This window comes from Mytilus californianus, unplaced genomic scaffold (genome assembly GCF_021869535.1).
Source record: "Mytilus californianus isolate M0D057914Y unplaced genomic scaffold, xbMytCali1.0.p SCAF_3, whole genome shotgun sequence".
NCBI lineage: Eukaryota > Metazoa > Mollusca > Bivalvia > Mytilida > Mytilidae > Mytilus > Mytilus californianus.
In genome coordinates, this window is record NW_026262679.1 from 34636415 (window position 1) to 34654652 (window position 18238).

Consider the following 18238-nt stretch of genomic DNA (forward strand, 5'->3'; position numbering starts at 1 on the left):
CTGGTACCCGGTCAAGTAGTAGCAACCAAAAGACGTAAAATAAGACATATAATCGGTGCATTTTGGGGGTAAAGTTTACTGTTTTCCGATGACTTTGCCGTGTATATAAAACATAATTTTAACAGTTAATTTTCCCCCTAAATTATACCGATCGTAAGCCTGATTTAACTTCTTTAGGTTGCTCTTACTTGACTGAGTACCAGGATGTCCTACTACGCAGAAGGTGACCTGTCGAAAAAATTCAAACTCCGGAGTCAAAAGTCGGTAATATGAAAATAGTCAATTGAAATATTGCGTCTATGCTATAATAGATTATTATTGTCAACTGGTAGAAGAAGCAGAGACAACTGTTACAGTAGAACAAAACCAGACAGTTATTTTCTAATGCATGAACTTTTAAATTTTATTATGAATGTTTCAGTCTCAAACCATACCTTTCGGGTTCAGAGACTGACATTTGTTACTGGTATAATTTGTGATGTTGATGAATTCAAACACTCATAAATAACACAATAAAAGGAACGACTTCTTTATTTTAAATAAGTTTATTGCATGGAACAATTCAACATACTAAAATATTGATTTCATAGTTTTTGTATTTTTTCCACAATGATGAGCAAATATAATGCTTATAGAATATTAGACTGGAATTATATAGAAGTATTCTATATCTATTGATTTTGATAAACGATATTTTGATTGATTATACTGAGTGTCGATAGAAATGCTTTGTAGTGATGTCAGAAGTCTTCAAAATCTTAGAACGATTGGTAGAATAAAAAAATCTGTGGGTTCAAATTGTTTTATCAAAAGGAAAATACATCAAATTGAGAATGGAAACGGGGAATGTGTCAAAGAGGCAACAACTCGACCAAAGAGCAGAAAATAGCGTAAGGCCACCAATGGGTCTTCAACACAGCGAGAAAATCCCGCACCCTGAGGGGGGCTTTAGCTGGTCCCCAAACAAAAATGTAGGGGTTGTATTTCTATTGTTACACAGTTCACAGATCTTAAAGCTGTTCCAGAAAATAATGTGCCCCCTCCCAGGAAGGCAATGTTTGTAATGTGGGTTGTCGTATTTGAAAGTAAATGAACGACGGAGGTGTGTTGGAAAAAAGTGTAATATGTAGATGGTGGGTTCACATGTCTACTGATATATGCAAATTGTAACAAGAAAATAATATATATATATATATATATATATATATATATATATATATATATGGATGGTTTTTTTTCTTGATTATATGGGTTCTGGTCATTTCCATTTCCATGGTTGGGGGGGGGGGGGGGTGGGGGGGGGGGTATAGTTGTTTTTGGAACAGCCCTTAGTAACATCAAACTATTATCAGATTATTGATCACCCAATATCTTATACTTAAAAAAAAAGTATTTGAAACCTTACGTTGAATATTCATATGTTCATCTGAATTAAGCTGGTAGATTTAATACTGGTTGGTAAATTAATTTTTGACAAGGGACACGCACCGTCACATCAAAGTTACTGTAAAACAAAACGTCAAAAATCGAATCACCACTGAACACGTAAAATAGCTACAGTGGAATTAACATGCTGCAGATTTCACTTATCATGTATAAGACATAAATTCCTGTTTTCAAATTAAATTTTCAGCAAATTCGTTTCTAAGTTTTTGTGGGTTAATTAAGAACTGGGGTCGGTGACTTCTTTAAGGTAGACCATAGCTTATTCTGTAGGGAAAAGGTTTTACTGGTGACTTTAAAGTATAATTTGTAATATATGTACAGAATATCAACGGTTTACAGAGGTTTTATTATCTAATGTCATTATTTGGATTTTTGACAACTTCATCGTAACTAGGCGGTGGTGCATCAGGTAAAGTACTGTCTGACTGAGGTATAGCTGACCCATCTGGCTCTAAAGGAATGTTTTGTAAACTTACTGTCTCTGTTAAAATAAATATTTTTTTTATTAAAACATAACACACATACATATAAGAATATTAAAATGTTTGCTGATCTTTTTTTTTAGCATGTGAATGTCAGTGTTCGCAGTTTAATTGTTATACATTTTGAACTTTTTAATATAATGAAACTGAAAATATAAGAGTTTTGTATAATGAAACTGAATTTATAAGAGTTTTGTAGCTTGACGGGAAAGATAACTATATATCTTGTCTTAAGTTGGCTGATGTTTATTCCTCAGTCATGTTTTTTTCTCTCAATCGTGAACCATCGAATATGCGACTTGACTTGGCATATACAGCACATGGGTGCTAACATTGGTAAAGGAATTGCTTCTCCTCCCGGAGCACGTCAGTTCACTCCTTATGTCTGTTTGTTTTGCTCACATATTGTTGTCAATATAATGAATTTTATGCGACTGTCATACGAGTGAGAGGTTTAGCTAGCTATAAAACCAGGATTAATCCTCCATTTTCCTCATAAGGAAATGCCTGTACCAAGTCAGGAATATGACAGTTGTTTTCCATTCGTTTGATCTTTTAATTTTGCCATTTGATAAGGAACTTTCCGTTTTAAATTTTCCTATGAGTTCGGTATTTTTGTTATTTTACTTTTTCCTAGTATTGTTTTAAAAAGGTTTGTGTTGCTTAAGCTATAGTTTTCAGTGTTGCAATTCGTGCATTATAATTTTCGATGTTTGTGGTGTTTCTTCCGGTTAACAGCCTCGTTTATCTTTAGTCCTGGAAAACCTTGTGAACATTTCCAACGTTCACGGTCAAGTTTAATGGTTACGGATATTTACACAAACGATGGTTTATGAATTTGATGATGTGGGTTTCACTAGTGGAGCAGAAACTGATTACACTTCCTGAACACTTGAGTTCATAACCGTTTGTTTTGGGATTCGTGTTTTTCTATTTTGTGTATAATCACTGCTGACTTTTATTTTGTCTTTTTGTGCTATTTCGTAGCTATGATGGTGTCTTATTTCTTTGTCTTACGGGTTTTACTTGTTCTCTTGGTATCTCATAGGTTTTTATATTGCTCTTCATTAAAATAATTTCTTGCAAACTGAAAAGCAATCTTTTCTGTAGTGCTAATCTATTATCAATCATGTTTAATCAATATCTTGGAATACATATAATTTGTTTAAAATAAAATATAATATATTGACATTCCACCGATTTCGGTATTTGACATTTTTGTCCAAGCAAGACCGTGGGATATGTGGCCATTTGCTGGAAATTCCATGTCAACATCATACATTTTGCACAAATGATTTATTTTCTTTCTTACGAGGTTAGATACAATCTGATTAAAATACAATGCAAGGCAATGCTTGGACACAGGATCTGTATTCTAATAAGATTGGGTTAGATATACAACATATATTGCAAACTGAAAATACAATTTAAGTCTGAAATATCAGTGCCCATGATATTCTATATCCTATAATGCTTACAGAGAATCATGTTCCTTAATAATATAACTCACCGCTTGCGTTATAACTTTGTTGTGGTTCTTCTACATGTAAACAAACAGAATGTTCTGAGTTTCTCCTTACTTCTGGGTCACGTCTCCGCCTTGAATTGCTTCCCGTAATTTTGTCTATAACACTTGTTATAACAGAACAACATTGCTGCCGTGCACGTTTATTGCTGAGTATACAGAACACAACAACCACACCAATTGCCAGTGGAACAATATCTTCAATAACACTTATTATTTGGTCCAAAATTTCTGCAACTATAATCAAATATAAAGATTTCAATTTTAACAGGTAGAAATACCAAAACAACTATCTAAATAGGAAAATTTAATTTCGATGTACAAATTTAGAACGCGACAAATATGGATGGCGTAAAACATTGTACCCAATTAATTCCTGCATTTTGTTGGGTAAAATATTCCACCCGTTTGACAAGATTTTTCCCGTTGCGAAGCCAAAATATTAGTTTCTAGTGTGCAGAAATGTCTATGTATTTTAAAATGAATATATAAAAATCTGCAGAGAGAAAAGATTCAAAAATGTTTACAGCAAGCCTGAAAACAAGTAAAACCACTGTAAAAACTTTATTTTCAAGCAATTAACACAATAGTGAAATGATACTAAAGTTAAGGATTTAACACATAACATCAATTTTTACCGACAAAAATGCATAACCTCCATCTGCATGTAAATAAGCTACAAGATAGCGCTTCATAAAAAAACATACTGTAAGGACTACTACGGATATATATTTTTGTTTTGAAATACAATGAAAATAACACATAAAAACCAATGTAAGATGATTTCTGATGTTTCCGTATAGCGCTATATGAAATATGCAAAACCTATTGCAGTTTGCAATGCTGTATAAAAGTTGTTCTCAATAGCACGTGTGCGGCTGATGGTAGTGGTAAACATGTGGAAATTGTTTTTAGTTTGTAGTAGTTTAAAATTATAAATAAAGGCAACAGTAGTATACCGCTGTTCAAAAGTCATAAATCGATTGAGAGAAAACAAATCCGGGTAACAAACTAAAACCGAGGGAACACATCAACTATAAGAGGAAAACAAAGGAACAACAGAAACACTGAAGTGCAACAAAAACAAACGCCAACATACATAGAAACTAACTATTTGATAACAACTGCCATATTCCTGACTTGGTACAGGACATTTCAAGTAAAAATGGTGGGTTGAACCTGGTTTTATGGCTAGCCAAACCTCCCGCCTATATGGCAATGTTAACAAATATCGTTAAAATGACAACACTACGTGACAAAAATACAGCACACATATACACACACACACACGCAAGAACACTCATCACAGAGAACGCACAAATAAATAATATAATAGTCGATACAACATGTAAACCGCAGAATAACAACGAACATCTTCCATTAACAACAGACCGCACAGGACATCAAAAACAGTGACGTATTTTTGTAACGAATATATAATCTTGAAATTCATACAATTATTTTCACAATAGCCAAACAATTATCACGATAATGACGTTATTGAAAGGCAATTTCATAATTATTTGGACTACAAAACGATAAGACATATAACACATTATCCAACCGAAACCACAGCAGAAACATCATAAATAAATACATGAATGTTGGATGCATAAAATACCGAGACACATCGTATAGCAATGCAAATTCACACTCGGCAAAACAGTCATATTCGGGAATAGGTCACGTTCGGTACTTAGCAGACAGACGACATAGATATTAAACCACAATCTAAAACATGGTAAAAATGTCATTAGTTAATTTAGACACAGACACATCGTATAAATCAACCAATTCGTGATGGTGTCCATAAAATTTACGGTGTGTCAATTTTTAATCTTTCATCCTCATAACTTTGTTGGGGTAGTTTCTGCGTAAGGAGAACACTCCTGTATATGAAGTCCGTATAGTGTGAACATGCACGAGCTTAACGTATCAATTGAGATATGTAAACACCATACGACGGAGCAGAGGGTATGTAACTGCAGAGAAATGGGAAATTGATTATTGGGAAGTTGGAATCATCCCGTTTGTCATAGATTTTAGTGTGAAGTAGTCCATCTGTGTCAATATTGAGGAAAAGATTAAGGTATGAAGCAGTCCTTCTTGTATCTATAGTATCCTTAGTTTCAAGTTCACTGGGATACATGTATATTACTTTTATAAATTGTGACTTGGATGGAGAGTTGTCTCATTGGCACTCATACCACATCTTTTTATATATATATATATATATATATATGTAACACTCAGAAACGTGTCCTTCCCCCCAAACGTGTCCGATTCCCCCAAACGTGTCCACATGACGTCACTGAACTGCAAAACAAGTCTTAATGTAAAAGGGCGCCAAAGCGTGTCATTTGTATAAACGCCCAAACGTGTCCATTTTTTAATAAACACCCAAACGTGCCCAATCCCCCAAACATGTCCATATCAATCTCCATTTTTTTTTTTTTTACTGGAACTATCATTCGTGTCCATATTATAAATACGTAGGTTATTTGGTTATTGCTTTTTCATTAACGTATACTCATTTGACTATTTCATTAAAAAATAGAAATACATTTTTTAGAATAAAATCCCAACTAGTGTTAATCCCGAATAACCGTAAAAATTTAGGCCTAATCCTAAATTCCCGGTATGATAATAAAACCTATCTACAGTATTTATGGTTAACATGATGTCGTTCAAATAATGCATGAAATATTTGGCACTGGACGTTATGTCTATTGTTCGTGTGTCTTTAGTAATGCTCGAAACCTAAAATTTATTAAAAAATCTGATAACCAGTTTATGATCTATGAAGAGCTTTTAAAATACAAGAACTGTTGAAAAAAAGAAAGTCAATTCTGCTGAAAGCCCACCGTGCAATATTCGGATTAATATAAAAGGCATCATCGGAGTTTATTAGTACAAAATAGTTCACTTAGTAAACGATTTGAACTGTACTAAAATTATGTGTATGTTTGCTCTAAATGAGCATGAAATACTTGTAACTGAAAAATAAACAATTTCAGTAAAAAGTTAATTCATATGTTACAGATTAAATTTGAAATTATGATCATCATTAACAACCGGCATTGAACAATCTAATGATAATAAATGACCACTTCATCAACTGTGTCCCCCATCATAGCCGTAAACGTTATTGATGTCATTTAGGACATACGTTTATTAGCGCTAAAAGACGTGAGACGTTCTGGCGTTTAACAATAGACACGTTTTGGCGAATAACAATTGTCGGACACGTTTGGGGGGTTATGAAATCGGACACGTTTGGGCAACATTGAATATTACGGACACGTTTGGGGGGAATAGACACGTTTGGGGGAATCGGACACGTTTGGGGGGAAGGACACGTTTGGGAGTATTACATATATATAAGAGTTTTCATATTAAATTTCGCAAACATTTGAAGTTTCATCAACTGTCAACAATTGGTTCTGTGAATGAAACAAATACACTGACCTAGGACCATACATTTACAATGTTTCATGATTATGTTAATACAGTTAAGAATATCAATATAACCTGTCTAGTGTATATTATGGGTCCAATTGATTTTCAACCACAGTATGAACATACCTTTTGGGTCTACAAATGTTTGTGATGTTATTTTCAATTTCAGATTCCACGTCGACTCCTGATAATTCTTTAATATGACAAGCTTAAACATCATATCCTTAGCTTTGTTAATACATTTGCTTTCAATGCTTGGATCTGAACTATCGTAAACCTGTATTATATAACATATAAACATAAGATTAAATATAAACAAGAACATGTATCCCATACGACACCATGTCCCACTTTTAATATCACATTTCCATGTTTAGTGATCTGTGAAATTAGGATCATATATTTTCATACGTTCACACCATAATACACATAACTATGTAAAAGTTTCCTGTTTTAGTGACCACAACTGATTGTATATTACATTGAGAGACTAACAGACGGACAAACGGACGGATGGACACACAGACCGGAAAACACAATACCCCTTATATTGTACTTGGGCATAATGAATGCATTTATATGTAAAACTATTGTCAAAAGAATCATTTGTCTATTATAACGCATGACTTTGTTAAAAATCATCAAAGAGAAACTTAAACCAATACACTGATTTTGTATATTTCCTTATGAAAATGCTTGAATTTTCATTGATTTTTTTTGTCTTTAGATTGCTATCTCCTTGACACATAACTCTTTCTTTCATTCATTTAACTAGTGTTTAGATCATAATGATTCATTGCTCAAGACGTCTGTCGCATAATTGTTGTCACATGAAATGGAATATAACCATATCTGCGGCTTCTATTTGGCCAGTCCACATTTTCAAAAATTGGCATCTGCTTCTTCGCCAAACGCGATATTTAAAATTTAAAGCAAAAATGATAGGCTCGGAGACAGAATAAGGTGTCCGTGTTTCCATACCGGTATATACAATAGGGCACGTTGGTACCATATGTACTTTAGGTACTCAACACTAAGAAACCAAGTGTCCATTACTTTGACAATTTACAAAAATCGGAGGTTCACTCTATTTCTAAAGACAAGACATTCAAAGGTCTTCCTTCACCAGTTCCAAACTTTCTGCTGAACATTAAACATGGTATATAGGGTATTTGTTTGCAAATTGTACTATCAATTATATCTACACTTAATCATCAAAAGTACAATACGTTTTCCTTCTTTTAACTGACAGATGTGTTCAAAGTAATCGATCTGTGTCTTTAGAGTTGAACTATTTCACAAGAAGGATAATATTTATGATGTAAACTCTTCATTTTACTTGATTAAGCATTCCATCAATAATATACACAATTGTATACATTTTAAAAAACAAGTCTACTTACCCATCGATCGGTACCATTGGAAACGACTAATTCTACATCATATGTTGGTAAGTCATATTGTTCAGTCTCAAAACAAACTTTAAAATTTGAGAATATTTCTCCGTTATCGCCACCAGTGAAGTTAAAAGTACATATTTTGGGATCAGTTTTTCCTAACCAAGTTAAACTGTATTCTTTATCCAATGGTATTCTTCTTGCATATTCATCACAGTTGTAGGAATTAAATGATACTAAAAGTAGAGATAGAACTAAGAATTTGATGAAATAAGGAATGATATTGTTTGTATTTAACGGACATTCTGATTGCTGTAGTATGTGTGTATAGTGTGAAGATAGTTAGAAAATATATAAAGCATTCAAAATTGACTAGTTTTCAGATAGTACATTTGTAAATCACTTATAATAGCACTATGGCATAATGCACTATGCCATGTTTTTCTTGCTGATGGGGGGTCGTGACCTTCATGAAAGACATAATTTTACATAGCACCGTGTGCTTTTCATATACGTCATTCATTATTTGTCCGAACACCTCTCTTGTTGCTTTTGGTCTGTCTTGTCCATATATTATCCTCCTGGCTCCTAATTCTAATCCTGTTTTAACGCTATTGGTAAACTCAATGCCCTGTGTCGGAATACAGAGTTAGAATATATAAACCTTGGACAATGTAAAGAAGAAAAGAATTAAGACAAGTTTTCCTTGTGATATTAGTAGCAGTGTGTCATTCTCAAAAGTTTCTTTCCTAAAACTCACTACATAAAAGCGTCTCATACATAAATGTCTTACTAAGGCATGCTATATTTGTGAGAATTTAATCACATTAGGCTATACATGTAAATGTTTCTAGGTGGCTTAAAACTATATCTTGGATATCATTTGTTAAGTATTTATCATTTATTGAAAAACCAATAGATAAACATTCCAAAACCAAAACGACGATTTAAACAATGATAAAGCTATGCATAATCAAACTCATCATAGATACCAGGATTAAAAGTGTGTACGCCAGACGCACGTTACGTCTACAAAAGAGTCATAAGTGACGCTCGAATAAAAAAAGTTAGGCAGGCCAATTGAACTGCGAATTTGAAGAGCATATTCTTTCTTATACAGATTGGTTAGGTGTTGTTTTGGGTGCACATCAATGCTAACGTTTTACAAAAATATGTAAAATTCGCAACAGTTATTAAAAATTTGTCTTGAGCAATAAATTGTAGCGCTGAATAATATTTTGGTTTAAGGGTAAATTTTGAAAAATATTTAAGAATCTTTAAAGTATATCACTTAGCTTCTTTGATGTTCAAATAAAACATATTTTCTTTCAGCTAATTCCGTTATTGAAAAATACAGTGAACCGTTGGTCATAGTATTACATTCATTTCTCTTTTATTTTCGCATCGATCGGACAAATAGATTTGCATTATTATACCATCATGCACAAAGAAAAGAAAATACCAAGAAGAAACAGAAATTTAAAGTCCAAGAAGAAGAGAAAATGGTAAGGACAAATGAAATAAAAAAGACAAAAAGCACAAAAAAGTCCACAAATTACCACAGAGAGGTATGCTCGACATATACGGAAACAAATACATGTTCACAAACTTGAAAATGAGAAATCGGCCTTCATATCATATTTAATATTCAAATCATATTTATTCATTTGTTTATTTAACCACGTCAATGAATTGTATATTTCCTTGATCAAGTTTACAATATTTAATTAATGTGTTTTATAATCAAAATTTTAGAAGCGCACAATCCTTAACGACGCTTTCTGATCAATGCATGTCTGATTTGAAAGTAAGGAACTTTATTTTGTTAATCAATATAGTCCCAATGATATCAGGTCGGACTTTTTTTATTGAAAACTATTAGTAGTTGAGAGATATTTCACAATTTCAATAGATAGCATTGTGTGTGGTTTTTTTTCAATTTCATGATTTGAGTTTGATCGAACATGGAGTTTAATGAGGGTATGGATGGGGGTCCTCCATTTCTGTATTCTTTAATTTTTTAGGTCATTTTTCTCTATTCTTTATACTTTTTGCCCATTATTCTCTATTCTTTATATTTTAGCACCTCATTATTCTCTATTCTTTATTTTCTGGTCCATTTTTCTCTATTCTTTATATTTTTTGGCCATTATTCTCTATTCTGTAAACCCCCATCCACACCCTCTTTAATCAGTTTATTGTACAAAACATGTGCAGAAATATACTAGCATCTATAATGTAATATGCCTGAAAAAAGTTCAGTAATGAAGTACAAATATTATTGAAGCTGTTACGTTTATTTTAATATAATAAATCAAAATATAATTATAGAACAATTTAGAATTAAGAAATCATAACCAGACGCCACCAGTGTACTTACGGTCGACTGTATAACAAGTTACTGTTCTAATCAAAATCATGCATATTATGACAGTAATTATGTACACGTGATATGTTCTCAACTCCATGGTGTTCTTTTTATATAAACATCAGCTATGCACTGAAACATAAAAAAAAATATTTTCGTCATCAAAAGGAATTATATCACCTTGCCTAGTTTGTCAGTCGATCTTTCAATCACTCCGTGCACTTTGCCTCCCAAAATGGAAGGTCTTGATGGTGATTCAAGACACACTTGTCGTACCACTTTAAATCAGTATCATATTACTGAAATACATAAACCAGCACCATAAAATATTATATTAAACTTGGTTCTTATATGGCCCCTGTATATCTATTTATCATGATCATGATATATTGTATATACATGTATCGTATGTAGGAGAGGAACAGCGGGTCATTGCTATTAAAATTTTGAAATGAACTCGCGAATTATTTAGTTTTTGTAAAATTGCCTTTAAATGGCAAACCACTTTAATTTATGGTTTAGTTGGAATATAATGCTAATGCATTATTTAGATACGACTCAAAACACATTTAATATCACGATAGAAATAAAACCTAGCTGTTGTTTTGTTTTATCATTTTAACAGAGACATATATACAGAGACATATATACACATTTATTTTCTTTTTCTGGACCCAGGACATCAAATCAAAAGACCCTAGGTCTCTATCACTTATGGTTTATGAGTTACTATATTACGTTTCACTTATGTCGAATACATAAAGGGAAATAACTCTTAATATATGGAATCTCTAGATCTTTTCGATCATGTGTATATATGTCTCTGTTTTTAAATAGCAGTTCAGTATAATTAATAAATTGTTGATTTATTATATCAATTAAATGAGAACGATACTTGTTTCTTTCAGTAGTGACAGCTTATTTGTCGAACTTCGCCTAATAAACAGCTGCGCCATGAGCGCATGATACGCCCGTTGTGTCTTCAAAGAATAAAGTTCAATTGACCTGATGAACAATTTTATCCTATGTCAGATTTGCTCTTAATGCTTTGGTTTCAGAGATATAAGCCACAATCTGCATTTTACCCCTATGTTCTATTTTTAGCCATGACGGCCATCTCGGTTGGCGGGCTGGGTCATCTGACACATTTTTTAAACTACATACCCCAATGATGATTGTGGCCAAGTTTGGTTAAATTTGGTCCAGTAGTTTCAGAGCAGAAGTTTATTGTAAAAGTTAACGACGACGACGGACGACGGACACCAAGTGATGAGAAAAGCTCACTTGGCCTTTTAGGCCAGGTGAGTTAAAAAGGGTGAAGTCTAATTAGGAAAATCCTATACCAGAGATTTTGAGGTAAAAATATATGAGAAATACTCCCTCCTTTGTCCGTGTCAAAATTACTGAAATACATATTAGTATTTTTATGTCATTAACTGTTACTTGTAATTTTAGTAAGTTTCTACAGTGTAAAGTTTGGAGAATAACAAACTAGATCCGCCACTGACTCTTGTCTATGATTTTAAATTCTAGTTGTCTTTTTGCCTCCAGGCGCGTAGCAACCCGTACGCAAAAACGCAGTTGCGTACACATCGAAAATTTGACAATAATAAAAAATGGTAAATCTAGTAAGAATAAAACTAAATTTACAAAATAAATTAAAAATTATTATAAAAATATGTTAATAGTCACTTTGTAGATATATTCCGTTCCGGAAACTAGTCCACTCTTCAGGTGTCAGACCACCAATTAAAAATCCCCATCTGTTCAACCAAATTTTGCAATTTCCACAGCTTTCTAAATATTTTACCTTAAGTTTAACTTCATAGAAATCCAGGTATATCCTGAATCGTACATGTATCACCTTTTTACATGCCAATTTTCAACCTACCTTTAAAGTCTTATAAGAAAAAACTGACCTTCGAAACATAGGTACTACTAAATATAACCCCTGTTTTTTTGGAAATCTTAAATTAGTATACTATGGAGCGCATTAATCCTCAATTTTTAATGCAAGCTCATAGACAAGTAAATTTTGGCTCAAAATGGTCTAAATATATTTCTCTTTCACCAAAAGTTTCATTTCTGCAAACTTGTTGGTTAGTTTAAATAAACAATGACATTAAAAGCACTATTTTGTGTCAGAGTAAGGCTACTTTTACATACGTTCTAAATTGAAGGGAGTCAATTGGTGATCTGACACCTTCATTTATGGAATCAGAATCGTGATTATGTTGCTGATGCAAACAATTAAAATGGCTGAGTCCTCGGCGTGTCAGAACACTATTGTTACGTCTACTATGCCTCCTTACCCTGACATATTTTCTTAAGATTTCAAAATAACTGATGAAATAAAATATGACGTTCTAAATAGACCATGGACAACGATTCATTCTTATAATTTTCCTGTGAGTTATGTATAGTCTTACATACGTCGTCATAACAGATTTTTTAAAGTCCAGTCAAACTTAAGTTTAACGGGGTGGTAAAGGGTAATTTTCGTGCAACGTCTTCGCCGTTTTTTTTATTTGACGATCAATGTGTTTTTATTCTTTATTTTACGGTCGTGCAAGACGGCTGCTTCGTTTAACATGTTCCACTAATGTAATAAAACGTGCTATAAGATTAAAAGTGCTTATTTTCCATGCTTCGAGATTTGTGGTGCTTGTTTTACTTGCTTGGTAAAACTATAGGACTCTCGTTTTGGAAGCCAAGTTAATAAAAAGAAATTGGAAATATTTTGATGCTTTTCCTTGTAGATTTCGGGACTCAAGTTCAAACGTATATGTACTGGTAAGTTAAAGGTTTCTGATTATGTAACAATTAAAATATATATGGTGGTGGCACTATATATTTTAATTGTACTTAATACCAAATCAAGCTCAACCCACTACACATTAAAAAACCCAAATTTCTAAGCCAAAAGTTCTTGATTGTTTTTCTTTAATTAATATTTTTTTTCAAATTTAATTATTTTCAAAAGTTGCACAGATTTCTGTGTGGTCATCATTTAAAGTCCCAGGAAATCGCGAGAATGCAGGATTTGGCACCATTTACCCCAGACCCCACACCGTATGACTTCCTTCCCGGCATTGAGTACACATCATGTTGGCCTAGCTACGCCCCTGGCCTCTGTTAGATTGCAGTTCTTTCTTACATATCTTTTTATTCATGCGCATTGAAAATATTTTCTTTGATTGCAAATTCAACATGTAACATTAATAAAATTCATAAATGTACTAGCACTTTAGACGTTAGTGGTTGCATGTAATTATTTTCAACATATGAAAAACGTCTCCGGCTTTTCTTTAAGTAGCCTGAACGTAAACATGGTATACTAAATAACCTCACTTTCAATTTATCATATGAATAAATTTTTTAAGTAAATTTAGAATAAACAAATGTTTATAATACCTTGTAATCCTGTACATCGACGCCTCACACGATTTCTGATATTGTATGACTAAAATAATTATTGAAAACATTGAAAATTGGTATAATTTGCAAAATCACTTACTGTTCTTGAAATGATGTATAATTATATATTATGTCAAACTGACACTAACTTATAACTATTGATCCATAATGATTATCAAAGGCTTATATTGATTGGTATGTGAACTGTGTATACAGACCTTCTAAAATTCAAACTGACCACACGCACGATACACGCACGCACGATACACGCACGGTGAATGCACGATACACGCACGGTGAATGCACGATACACGATACACGCACGATGAGCGATGAGCGTTACACGGAGGATTAACGAAAAATGAATGATGAATGATGAACGCACGATACACGCACGATGCACGATGAATGATGAACACACGATACACGCACGATACACGCACGGTGAATGATTCATTGACGAATGAACGATAAGCGCTTAATACACGGTTCTCAAAGCCATTTTATTTGGAATTGCATTTAAAATTAATGTATGATAATGAAAATCTATAAGGGTATACAAATTTTAGATATCTCGCTTTCTGTGTTGATTGGTCGACAGTTTTACTAAACACTCCATGTATTAAATAAATTAATTGTAGTATAGTATTTCCAATATCAATGAGTGTTGTCAAATTATAAAACTCATTGATTTTATAATTCTACTTAATATAAATAATTTATAAATTGCTACGTTTTAAAGAGTGGCGATTCCAGCCATTTTTCAAAAGAGGATTCTCAACCCAGGATAAAAGGGGTGGTTTTAACCATATGTCCCTATTCAAATGCATTGACCCCCCCCCCCCCTTCTTTTTATCTGCCTAAATTTGTAACCTAAACTAATTAATTATCATATGTTTACGTTCCGAAATTTAGGAAATATTGTTATGTTTCGAAGTTTAGTATGATGTCCATTATCACTGAACTAAAATTCATTTTTGTTTAGGGACCAGCTGAAAAACGCCTTCGGTGCGGGATTTTCTACCCATTGGTGGCCTTCGACTGTTTTCTGCCTGTACGTCTAAACACTGCTAAGGACTTAAAATATGCCACTAAGGACTAGAAAGGACGTGTTACTTGTACTCTGTTTTCATACTATGGTAGAGATAGAAAGATTTTTATTACATAAATTCCAATTTTTAAAGAAAAAGAATCACCATTAAATGAGTAGATGAACAATATTTGGAACGTGCCGGTTTTTCCTTGATATTGCCGAAAATCAGTGATCCGACTGACACGAGCGAACTTACATAACAACATTATTGATTAAACAATCATAATGTCTTTTTTTTAACTTAAGTTACAATGTTCCTTATATTATCAGAATCGTATGAGTTAATTTAGAGCAAAATATATAATTTGTCAGAAAAATCTGATTCGTACAAATTAATTAGAAATAGCTAAGAAAATGAAATTTACCAAATAAAGTGAGAAAATTTAAACATTTGTAATACCAAATACTTCATAATATACTTCTGAAACGACCTTTCGTCCTGAATATGCATGAAATTTTTGCCACTGGACGTTTAAACAACCACTGAATAATCAATCAATTAAATTTTGCTCTCAGTAAAAATGATTTAAACAATATAAGCCACAATTGTATCCATCACTTGGTGTCTGTTGTTTGTTTGTACAGTAAACATACTCAATCTTTTTATATTCCTTATACAATTTCAAGTATGTAATAAAATTCATACATATTTTCAAACATCCTGGCACTTCAAATTTCTAGGAGGTGAGATTCTCGGGGTTTTACCTGAAACTCTTTGGGAAATGCAATTTTTAATTCCAATTCCAATTCCAAACTGTAAAAGATATCCGTTGTTTATGGCAGTCAGGCCTCGCGATCGGTCTCCAAATTTAAGCTCCCATTTAGGTAAATTAATGATCATTTATAGGGGGGGGGGGGGCTTTTTTCTCGGGACAAACATTATTTTCCTTCCTTAAAAACAACTTAACAATTTTCTATATTTTTCATTTAATCATAAACCGATGAATATTAAATGATTTTTAAAAAAATAAAAAAATACTAATATATCTAAATATCTGGGTTATTTTCTTATCCAAATAATTATTTTTTTAAGGAAAAAGTGTTATCAGTTATGGCCCCCTCATTTTAGACATGACATTTTGCTTGATACTGTATGAAGATTATTCGTTGCAACTTTTATGAAGAAATTACCGACTTTTTTTTAACTAGATAAATATACAACAAAAATACCGTTTTTTCTTCTTGTATCAATTTCTTTTCACAAAAATTAAATATTAACAAATAATTGTTACACAAATGTAGAGCCCAATTTTATAACGAAGATATTCCTAATCTCTTTACCGAAATCCGCATATCTTTATCTTTTGAAACAAAAAAGTTAAGGATGTCTGTTCAAAGGACAAAAATGTCCAAGAAACCGAAATGTTATAAGTAAAATTTTTTAATGTCGAATAATTCAAATCCATTTGTCTTTTAAATTTAGCACATGAAGATATAATTTTTATTACATATACAAATTGATTTTGTAAAAATTAGCTTGTATATATGTGAACTTTTGTAAAAAAAAATCACTGTGGTTCTAAAACTGTATCACATGCCCATAATTGTCCTAAAGCTAAATGTCATCGTCAGATTATGAGGGTCTGAATGGGGATTCATTATTTCTGTATTCTATCATTTTAGGCAATTTTTTCTAATCGTTATACCTTTTGTCGATCATTCTTTATTCCATATATTCTAGTACCTCATCATTTTCTTTTCTATATATTTGTCTGGTTATTTTTTGTATTCTTTATTTTTTGGTCAATAATTTTCTATTCTATAAACCCCCATCCACACCCTCATGTATAATGGAAGACGATAAACATTTTAGTATACATACCACCCGTTGTCACTTTCACCTGACATACAAACCACAAATTGTTATTTTTACCTGGACACGGGACTTATATAATTACGTAATAATAACGGATATAGTAAATTCAGTAGAATATAACCTGTATCAACGCACTGGCTTGTTAAATGAATATTGATCTGACAACTGTTTATCATATTTTTAGTTTATTTTAAAATTGAGAATGGAAATGATGAATATGTCAAAGAGACAACAACCCGAAAAGAGCAGATGACAGCCGAAGGCCACCATATTTGATAAGGTTTTAGTTTCTAATGAGACAGTAACCATCGTATTTTCAGAAAATCTCTAAACGGATAATGAGAGTTTAGCGACCTTGACTGGCTATACAGCCCAAGCACGGTCGGTCTCTAAAAGTTGCCGAATTTAAGAGCCTATATCAAGAGATAGGCTTTACCTAGCTTTAGGTGTTTAAAAAATAACCATTTAAGAACCAAATGTGGCTTCTTTATATTTATACCAAAATTGAGTTCAAGGCAGTATTTTGTCGAAGAGAACAATTACACAAAGTTCAACATGCGAGAAGAGGTTTCATTTCCCTTATTTATTTTTTATTGAAGTGAGTAATCTTTTGAGATTACTTCACGGAAATATATTTTAAATGAAAAGGTGCAACTGGATGCATCCCTACAAAACAAATTTAAATATATATATTTTACCTGAAGATCTGTAAAAGCAGTGAAAGCGCTTGTAAAAGTGATGAATTGAAACCGTTATTATCTTTTATTAATTTTCTTATATGTTACCAGCATACGGATTCTACTTAACTTTTCTTTATATATATATATATATATATATATATATATATAATTTAAATTTGTTTGTTATATATATATATATATATATAAAATGATGGATATTCGTCAATCAGACAGCAATCCAACATAAACACGAGTAAGTTACCTGACATCTAGAATAAGAGGTTTAAGCATACCCCGCGCTGGTCAACTTTCTGAGTTGTGGGTAAAATTCAATATACATGTAGGACTGTGAAACGGGAAATATACGAAAGATTTGTTTTTACGTACGATGAAGTGTCATTCCCTCAATACATACGGGTCCACCGTGAAACTATTCCTATGATTATATAACGGTAAATGATGATCTCATTAGAGGAACAAATTAAGTAAAGATACATGCTGAAGCAAGAATAATTTCCACATGCAAAACATCAAATAGGACGATCTCTAAATTAG

At 32.5% G+C, this 18238-nt stretch overlaps 1 protein-coding gene across 3 annotated transcripts; it reads right to left on the reverse strand.

Annotated features, from left to right (window-relative positions):
• Positions 1 to 515: 515 nt before the first annotated feature.
• LOC127734432 (uncharacterized) lies at positions 516 to 14300 on the reverse strand. 3 transcript variants are annotated; one of them, XM_052244279.1, is made up of 6 exons: positions 14244 to 14300; positions 10690 to 10809; positions 8316 to 8545; positions 7039 to 7189; positions 3439 to 3690; positions 516 to 1927 (listed from the first exon to the last, which is right to left on the reverse strand). In XM_052244279.1, exons 2-6 carry the CDS (start codon positions 10775 to 10777, stop codon positions 1794 to 1796), a joined length of 855 nt encoding a protein of 284 aa, XP_052100239.1. In that variant the 5' UTR covers positions 10778 to 10809; positions 14244 to 14300; the 3' UTR covers positions 516 to 1793. The 3 variants fall into 3 exon arrangements, with proteins under 3 accessions (XP_052100239.1, XP_052100237.1, XP_052100238.1); XM_052244277.1 differs by having other exon boundaries at positions 14195 to 14300; XM_052244278.1 differs by lacking the exon at positions 14244 to 14300 and adding an exon at positions 14092 to 14188.
• Positions 14301 to 18238: the final 3938 nt, after the last annotated feature.